This window comes from Mugil cephalus, chromosome 7, assembly GCF_022458985.1.
Source record: "Mugil cephalus isolate CIBA_MC_2020 chromosome 7, CIBA_Mcephalus_1.1, whole genome shotgun sequence".
NCBI lineage: Eukaryota > Metazoa > Chordata > Actinopteri > Mugiliformes > Mugilidae > Mugil > Mugil cephalus.
Genome location: NC_061776.1, coordinates 16,747,192 through 16,756,820, shown reverse-complemented (window position 1 = coordinate 16,756,820; position 9,629 = coordinate 16,747,192). Strand labels below are relative to the sequence as shown.

Below are 9,629 nucleotides of genomic sequence, written 5' to 3'. Positions count from 1 at the left end.
GCGCCCTCTATTGTCATTCGGGCGCACGCACAGCCACAGCACAAAACCGAACAGCGTCTCACAGACTCCAGACTCTCCTCTAATACATCTGGGTACTGTGACAACAGGCAAGAACAGCCTTGTCCCATTTAGGCTGGTCGTGCACGAGCACAGAAATCTGTGAATGCACGCACCGTGTTTGTGTGTGCGCGCATGCATGATAATACAGAGAGAAACGGAGAGAAATGGATGGGTAGATGAACCGAGACAGAGGGAGGGATCAGCTGTATTTACTAATAAGAATCAGCTGACAGTTGTATGAGACAACATTGTGTACTCTTTTAAAGTAAACCAAATCCGGCATTTTGCCACCAGAACCATTTGCACATCTCCGAAATATCATAAAATATATATCGTTTCAGTGTTATTTTTTGTCAGTTCCGCGGGCTTATTTATGTGTGGACGGGATCGAGCGTGTGTGCCCTGTACTTACGCAACAGGGAGCTTCCCACGACAGCGGGTTTGCGAGGCAAGGACGAAATGAAAGCAGGCATTTTTTTGTATTCCATTTTTGTCTAATCCCACTGATTTCTGAAGGGATTACCGGACCAATCATGATTGAGAGACCACTGGCTCGCTCGGCACTGCTCGCACTGGGAGCTGTGTAGACAGTGAGTGGAAACACGACCTTAGGATCTGGAGAAACATTGACAGATCTTATTTGTTTTTTTTTTTCTTTTATTTTTCTTTTTTTATTTCATCCGGTGGGGACAGTTTCTAGTAACCGACCTGCAGGATGCGCGCTGCATTCTCCGCACCTTTTCCAGATCTGGTTTTAATTCGGAGGGTAACTTTAATTTGTGCTGCTGCACCACAATTCATGATAACTTTCTTGTGATGGTCACCGCTTGAATCGAGGCTTGAAGTACAGCATCTTCACTAAATATCCAGGTACAATATTTATTATGTTCTGTGATCTGATGAATGTGTTGCTTATACTGAATTTTTAAATAGCTATTCAAGGTTGAATAATAACGCGAATTTTCTATTGATTGAATGACATATTCACGGATCATTTTTTAGATTTTAATTTATTTTGCCTGACAAAAGGAAGACAAATAATATTGTTATTCGTGTAGGGTCTCAATTGCAAGCAGCAGTTGCTTATTCTCATCCTGAAGGATTATCCTGTGCCCTACAAAGTAATCAGTGGATAAGGCAACGTGACTGAATCCACATTACATATCTCCTTACCCGGCACATCAGAAAGAAATGAAGTGGTGACAGAGATGTAGAACAAATGTAAGTAGAGAGTTGTTTTATATGTATTTTTCCTGTGCTTAAAAATGCTATAACTTATTTCTTTATCTTTAGAATCTGTCTGGAAATTTCTGCACAGGATCAGCCAATGGAGGAAGAGAAAGCAGCTGATAATATCCAGTCAAAATCCAGTTCCCCTCTTTCCACTGGGCTTCCCATTAACTGGGGACTCATCACTGGCCCTGTTCCCGTGGCTGTTTTCCCAGCACCATCTTTGAACGCCTCACTTCCTCCTCCTCAGAGTTCAGCCGTGCACACACTACAGACCAAGGTGAAGTCGCTCACGCAGCGAAGGGCGAGAGGGAGAGACAGAGAGAAAAACACAGAGATGTTGGTGAGCAGTCCGGCCGGGCAGATTTCGTCAGAAGTCATTCTCAGACAGAGACCCAGAGGAAAAGCCCAGCAATCTCTGTCGGCTCACTCCTGGCGGTCGGGCGTTGTGAAGGACCTGAGCAGCAGTGATGAGGAGGAAGAGGTAGAGGTGCAGGTGAGGCTGGAAATTCACAGTCCTCCGGCTGAAGTAAAAGCCGAGCGGTGGAGAGAGGAAATCGAAGGAGAGAGGTCGGAAACAAATGAGGGCCAGGTTCAGACAGAGCAGCTCTGTGGGCTCAGAGAGGGGACCAGTCTGGAGAGTCTTCTGTCCGACAACTCAAGCAGTAGCAAGGATGACCCATCCCCTCGTCCACTCCCTGTGCTCACCACCTCTCCTACTGGCACCTCTGCTTCAACAACGCTTTCATATTCCTCCCCTCTTCCTCCACTCCCTGTGCTCTCCACCTCTCCCGTTACCACCTCTTCTGCTCCTACAACATCTTCCCTTTTGTCCACCCGTCCTCTACCGCCCGTGCTCTCCACCTCTCCTTCTTCCGTTTCATCCCCTGTTCCTACGCCTCCTGTGCTCTCCTGCTCTCCTGCTTCCACCTCTGCCCCTACAACGGTTTCCTTTACTTCCTCCACGTCGTCTTCAGCGAGACATTGGGCACCTCCAAGGGGCTTCTGGAGAGTAGCTCGGCCAGAAACACTGCTTCTCAACGGGGTTGGCCCCAACACCATACCTTCTACAGTACCGCTCAAGGACTCCACTCAGACAGAGGCAGTGGCAGAGCCTCAGAGGAAGCAGAAACCATCCGAAACAGGGAACAGGAACACCGCGGAGAGTGTGGACGACTACGATGCAGCCTCAGAGTTTAAACACTCGGACAGCGTGGAATGCTACCTGGACAGGTGTGAGCAGAAGGAGCTAGATTTGGCTGATGCCACCGCAGGACTGTGCAGTTCAGATAGTTGGGAGAGCACGTCGTCGCAAAGCGGAGCGCTCTGCGCTTACGAGAAACTGAAGGTGAAGGAGAGGGCCTACGCAAAGTTGAGGGAAAGACGGAGAAACTGCAGAGAGGAGAGGGAACAGAGTGGAGGAGAAAGTGATGGCTTTTGTGGAGACACAACAGACAGAGTGTATCATAAAGGTATGTAATTGAAGGCAAATTGCATGTTTTCAACATTAGATTGAATTCCTAACTTTGCAAAGTGACTTTTTTTGAACAAAATGTGATCATTTGAAAGTTCCTTGTGCAGTTCAGTCAAACACTGCTTGATATAATTGCAACTATGGTGATTTCAGCAGTTCAGAAGCTCGGGTAGCATTTTTAACAGAGACAGGACATTCAACATACTGAATTTTGATGTGATTTTTGATTTTTGGTTTGCACATATCCCCCAACAACATCCTAACCCCTTAAACATGTCATTTATTCACGCTGTCTGCTCAGAATGCTTTCCGACTGTTGCACTCATTTAAAGTATACCAGATACAAGCCTCTGCCTACCTAGAATGTTCTATCAAAACGGAGTATGCAACCTGGCAGATTCCCTGAACAGATGTCAGATGTGCAGATGTGCATGATGGTGTTACTATTCTTAGCAGTCAGAGCAGTGGGGGAAGTGTCCCTGCCTCTGTATCTCTGCGTATGTGCTAATGGATGTCTTCACATGCATGTAGGAAGACAGACTATTCCCATGCTGTACATTTGCAATATTGTATATGTCTGATGCAGTGTGTCTCTGTTTGTTTGAGTGTGCGAGTATCAGACAGATGGTCAATGCCAGACATACAGGTGCAAATCCACATTGTCTCTTGGAAATATATATATATATATAATTTATCTGTCTGGTAGGTTGCATAAACTGTGTTTTTTTTTTAACTGTTGTTAAGGATCAGCCAGGGTTAACCGATGAGATTGTCACTGAATCTAATGCTATAAAGGTTTAGGAAAATCCTTATGATCATACAAAGGCCCAGTTACTTTAATATCCAAACATCCCTGCAAGTCACTCCATGGTCAATGGTTCTCTTGGCGGTTGTGTTTGCCTCCGAGCAAAACAAATAATTATTTAATGCATTTATTCTGTGCAAAAATATAACCAAAGACAAGAAACCATGTGGGAACAAATTGGAGTGCACACAAGTTAAATAATTTATTCTCAAATGTGGACCTTTTTTATGTCAGTTGCAGGTGCCCATGGTGTTTCGGACAACTCTGACTCAGCCATTCTTGCTCAAGAACTCGAACCCTATTTGAGGTGAGCCATGAGACATACAACCCTATGAACTCTTTATGTCTTTATGTCTCTTCACTTGTGGTGTAGTTATGAAGTAGAATAATATTCACAAATAAATCTAAAATAAAACAGCATTAAACAGCAACTCAAATTAAGCTCTCATTTACAAGAGATTTGCAGCCCTATTTATTGTAGATGAGTCACCAGACAAAATCCTTCGCCCGTAGTCTTTGAAGCAGTCAAGCTTGTATGAAAAACTAAACAAATTAAATCAGTTTGTGTTTGGCACTAAGCCATAAAAAGATACAGTTCTCAGACCTCTTTACTTGAGCAGTTTTCCTGATCCGCTGTTGAAGCCTTTGTTAATATATAGTGCATTGTTTTAATCATCATATACACAGCGGAAGGAATCACTCTCATATGAAAAACCAAAAAGAGACTGCTGATAGTATTATGTTTGTCATTGCTGAGATAAAACACTGACATGACAAAGTGTAATCTATTGGGAACCAACATGTTCTCATCTTAACACACAGGAGAGAATGAATCATCCTCACTCCATTACAAATATAATCCACATGCCTGGCGTATCATGCTATCTTTATCGCTGGGCCAGGGGATAAAGACGAGTACAGGCGATGAAGCACAATGCAGAACAGCTTAGCTGCTGGCCATAAGGATAGATGGATGGATGACGTCGCTCTCCAGCACTCACTGCCAGGGCCACGCCCCAGTCTATCTATTTGATATTACGTAAAACAGCTTAAGAAGATGCAGCTTCATTCACTCTATGTCAAGTCAATCTCTGGGGAATATGATGTTGTTGGATATGTCTCAGGATAAGCTTTGCACATTTGAACACTTTATCAAATATTCAGTTTACTCAAACAGATGGCAGAAAGCTTCATCTCTTCATACAAGCAACTCCCTCGTTTCCATCACTAAATGATTTATTTCTGGACTAATTTGCATTTCTCTTCTCCTGGATCGTCAGGGCGCTCCTTATAACCAGCGATGATCTGCCTCTAAGCCCGAGACATGAGCAAGCCAAGCGTCTTCTGGAGCGAGCCAGGCTCAAGGCTCGCTCCAATCACACTAAAGGTGAACGGCCCTTCAGACGCTCCCATTCTGACCAGAGATCCACTGTGTAAGTTGGATAAAAGTGCTCGACCTGCGTCTTATTTTATGCAGTCTAGCATGTGAGTGAAGGCAAAGGCAAAATGTTCCTTTCCCTTGGATAGCGAGTTATTAGTCTTTCCACAGATTTCTGTTTTTGTTTGTGTGCGTTCTTTTGCCATCTAGCTCCCGACGTCTCTCTTCACTTTTCAACAAATTTCCTCTCTGCTTTGTCTATTGTCCTCTTGCGCTTGTCTGTTTTTTTTTTGTTGTTTTTTTTCTGATGCTAATGTTGCGTAACACAAAAAAAAGTTAAAGCTTTGAAACCAACAAACAAATCCGACACTGCTGTGGAAATGTTTGGTTTTGTTCTGTTTATGTAATGCGTAAACATCACGCACTTTTTATTCATGAAATCCCCTTATATCAGCATGAAGCTCTCACTTAATTTAGGATTAGGAGTATTTGCAATGGATCCTACATTCATGACTGCATAACAAACCTGGCCGCTAGTGGGTGAGATGGAACGTAATCACTACATGTACAGTATATGTACATTGGCTTGTTGCAATTTAACATGTCAGCGTTCCGTGTAGTTTGAAAATGGGCTGCCGCAGTACTTCATGGTTGGATGATTCAGTTTCACTACTTTGATTAAGCGGTATGTCTCATCCATGATATATGATTGCACAAATTAATATGAACATTTCTGTTTTTCCTAACAGAAAGAAGCAGCAAACTGAATCTCCCGGTCCAACCACTGTGCAGAAGGCTGTCCAAACCTCGGAAGAACTCCCAGCTCAAACTGGATCCGGTCCCCTCCTTGTCCCAGCTCAAAGAGAGACTTCCCCCACCGACCAGGGAGGCCGACCCAGGCGGTACGGCTGTTCACCAACGCGTGTGCGCTTTGAGGATGAATCAGAGAAAGATGCCGAGTCTCGCTATCTGGACAGGGTGAGGCAGCGTGGCAGGCCTGGGGTGCCCAAGTCCAAGAGCAAAGAGAGCAACACAGATTCTAGCAGTAGTGGCTCAGAGAGGGGCCGGAGCCACAGAAGTGGCTCCATGCCTCCTTCGCAGAAGCAAGAAGATGGGGGCGTTTCTGGTGAAACCCTAACGGTGGTTAAAGAGATAATAGTGCTGGTGAAGAAATGTGAAGCTTGTGGTTCCGTAGTCAGAGAACCTCAGCCGGCCTCATACACACCAGATGTGCAGAACACTGAGCCACAACAGTCTGGAAACCCGGAGGACTCACGGGGAAAACCGTCTCCTCGCTGGGTACCCCCAAACAAACCAGAGGCTAGCACTCGACCTAAAGCCCCTCTTACTGTTACATTTGCTGGAGCATACGTGCTGGGGGAGAATAAAGAAAGCTCCGGGTGGAAGTCATCAGGGTTTGGGAAACTTAGAAGAAGAAGCCGGAAAGGAGAAAGTCGGTTAGAGTCTGGCCACGGCCCTTACGGCCCGTCCTGGGCTCAGCGGCGTAACTCAAATCCGCGGAACAGGGTCAACTTGAGCAGAGCTGTTTCATTTGCCCCCGGCAGCCCGGTTGACCTGGAGCCAAACTTGCTGGAGGCGTCTGGTGGACTGAGGGAATCCCCAGCCCCATCACTGCCCATCAAGTCAGCCCTGAAGTCCAGCTCAAGGAATCGCTCTGCTGCGGGTTCATCCACCGTTCAGTTCCAGGTGCCCTCTAATCATGGAGGAGACAGCGGCTCCCAGCCCCTAGTGGATACTGCAGAGACAAGAAGGGAGCCTCCAGTGTCTTCACAAGGGGCAGCTGCAACAAGCAGTGCAGTGCCGTGTATCAGGCCCTCCACTCTGAGGTATTCCCCAGCCAGACTCACCACAGATCTGCCAGCTGCTGAGCTCTGGGATTCCACTCCAGATGGGGCGGGTGAGTAGTCACTAATGACGAGTAGATAGTAATTGTGGAAGAGGTGTTAGATTCTGTAATTTCCGTTGTTCCAATTTGTGTGGATCGAGTCCTATAATTAAGGCTTAAGCACAGCATACGTAATATTCAAATTAGAAATAAAGTTTCATTTTTATTGCCATAATATGTAGTCATAATTTTGCCAATTCTCTGTTTCATTGTAGGGGGGCTTTAAATTTCTAATACAGTCTCACACTGAAGATCAACTGGATTAAATGAAAAGTCTTAATCTGCAACTCTGACTGTGAAATAAATAGCAAATGTACAATAGTATGAACTGTTGGAGAGCGAAACTATAAAGTAGCATTCATACCGCTCAGATGCAGTACATTAAAAAGTGTATGTGAGTGCATTACTCATCAATTTACCACTATGGAAAAGTGGAGTAACTTATACTAATTGTAAATGTAACATCAGAAATCTGTTTATGGAATTCACATCATCTTATTTTATTTGAGTATTAAGGACAGTTTTTCTGTTTTTTATCAGCAGGTCTAAGTGGAGACATTGTTCCCGGTGCAGAGTGCCGGGCTCTGCGTGGCCTGGCTATGTCCCGGGCTGAAGACCTCAGAGCGGAGCTGCTGAGAGCAGAGCATCTAAAAGCAGAGGCTGTATGGGAAGAAAGCTCTGATGGGTCCAGGTAAGCCAAGATAACAATGTTCTTGTCATAGCTTAGACGATAAATCCCTCACCCCCCACAGACACTGTGTCCGAAATGAGTCAAGCGTGCCTTGTCTGGTCTAGTTGGTCGTGCATGTCTAAATAACATCCACATGAACGCCAGGTCCAAACATTTCCCAGCAGATCACTGTATTGTCACAAGATGGTCAATGTTATTCCCTCCTCCTGTCTTAATCCTGGTTTTAATGTTGTGGCTGATCGGCGTATAATTTTTATAACTCTCCCTTCACAGAAAGCTGGATGGACGGCCAAAGCTCTTCCTGCGTCGCTTCTTTTCCTCCATTGGTCTAAACAGTGTTGGTAGACTTGTGAAGGGAAGTCGCTCCAGTAGTATGGAACAACTCAGTATCCCCACTGTCCCCCGGGCAAGCTCAGCTTCACCGAGCCCCACACGCAAGTCACAGCCGTCCATCCGTATACAGAGGACACCCTCTCTGCAGACCCTGCACACGGTGAGGGGCAATTTTTAGTTTTTATTTTATTTATTTATTTGTTTATTTTGCTGTTTTGCTGAAGACAAATTATAATTGTTGCTATTACTTCTGGGACCTTTAACCACATAAAATTTGTACTCCTACCGTAATTTGTACTAAAAAGCCAGCGGACGAGATAATACAAGTGATTTATGTGTGTCTACGTTTAAAAAAAGGAATTGCAAAAGTGGACCAATCATCATACAATGTGTGTATTTCCCAAATGGTGGTAAGGGCAAAACATCACGGTCCCAGAAGGAGTGCTGGTGAGTTCTCCCATGTTACATGTACAATTTGTTACAATGCCAACAATTTGCCACTAGGTGCTGCCACTGGCCCAGCTACGTAAAGCCTCCTCAGTGCAGAGTTTAGAGAGAAGAGAGCGTTCAACAATACTTGGAGAGGTTCAGATACCGTATGGCCTGGCGCCCAGGTAGGTGTCAAATAAAAACTGATTGGCGACTGGTGAATATATAATATATATATTGTTTTATTAATTACCAATTTCCCCAAATTTAAATGAATTAACCTCTTTTTCAACAGTCCTGAAACCCCTCAACTGGAGCTTCACAGGGCCCTGAGTGTGGAAGACGTGCTCACCACTCGAATAGTGCGTCCAGTGGGCCGGGCCGTTCAGGCTTTCCCCGATGGGAGCATCCTCCTAGAACTCATCAAACCCCCAAATGGTCCTTTCGGTTTCGTCATTTCAAGGGGCAAAGGTCGACCAGACACAGGTAGATTCTGTTTTATCTATTTTGCAGAGATAAATTACTCCCTCAGCTTACACGTCTATGATATTTATCCTTTGAACAGAGAGGAATCTCATGTTCTTTTTGACTTCCTCACTCCCTTTTCTCCTTTCTGTAGGTGTATATGTCGAGAAAGTGGGCGACGGCAGCGGTGAAGGCCCGTATGTCGGCCTCCTGGGCATAGGCGATGAAATTCTACAGGTGAACGGAGAGGCAGTGGCTGGACTCAGCTTGGACCAGGTGACTCGGCTCATGACCCGGGAAAGCACTGCTTCCCTGCGGATCATGCCAGCCCGACGCAATCAGCGGTGACAGGCAGGACAGGCATGGCACATAGCCACTTCTCCTGGAAACATGGATAGTAATCATCACTACAGTTGACTGCGACACTCCCATTGACTGTGATATAGCCTACCTATATGGTAGTTGTGACATAGCCTGTGTGTATTACAGTGGTTTTAATAATATAGAATATCAGGGGTTGGTTTGTCACCCAGGTAAATGCTTACAGTAGTAAAAAAAAAAAATTACCAAATTTCAAATCTAGAACCGATTGAATCCAGAAACACGGAAGACTAAAATGGATAGAGAGTATATTTTTAAGAATAGAGAAATCCTTCACAATTCGTTTCTGTATATATCTCTTATTTATGACCAGACTTAAATGAATAAAAACCTAAACTCTAAACCTTTTTCTTTATTTGGCTATTTAAACATTACAAGAAGGACATTCTACTCTCAGTGATTGGACATGTGCATATTACCGAATAGCCTAAATATGTATCTGTCCCCATTAATCTACGAGATGACACATGATTTACA

The 9,629-nt window shown here is 44.8% G+C and overlaps 1 protein-coding gene across 4 annotated transcripts; it reads left to right on the top strand.

Moving 5' to 3' along the window:
• Window positions 1–250: 250 nt before the first annotated feature.
• si:ch211-13f8.1 (flocculation protein FLO11) lies at window positions 251–9,495 on the top strand. 4 transcript variants are annotated; one of them, XM_047588639.1, is made up of 11 exons: window positions 251–930; window positions 1,119–1,281; window positions 1,379–2,762; window positions 3,804–3,876; window positions 4,850–5,002; window positions 5,697–6,865; window positions 7,394–7,544; window positions 7,818–8,037; window positions 8,382–8,491; window positions 8,602–8,792; window positions 8,926–9,495. In XM_047588639.1, the coding sequence occupies exons 3-11, from the start codon at window positions 1,388–1,390 to the stop codon at window positions 9,117–9,119; spliced, it is 3,636 nt and encodes a 1,211-aa protein (XP_047444595.1). In that variant the 5' UTR covers window positions 251–930; window positions 1,119–1,281; window positions 1,379–1,387; the 3' UTR covers window positions 9,120–9,495. The 4 variants fall into 4 exon arrangements, with proteins under 4 accessions (XP_047444595.1, XP_047444596.1, XP_047444593.1 ...); XM_047588640.1 differs by having other exon boundaries at window positions 1,354–2,762; window positions 7,397–7,544; XM_047588637.1 differs by having other exon boundaries at window positions 1,354–2,762.
• Window positions 9,496–9,629: the final 134 nt, after the last annotated feature.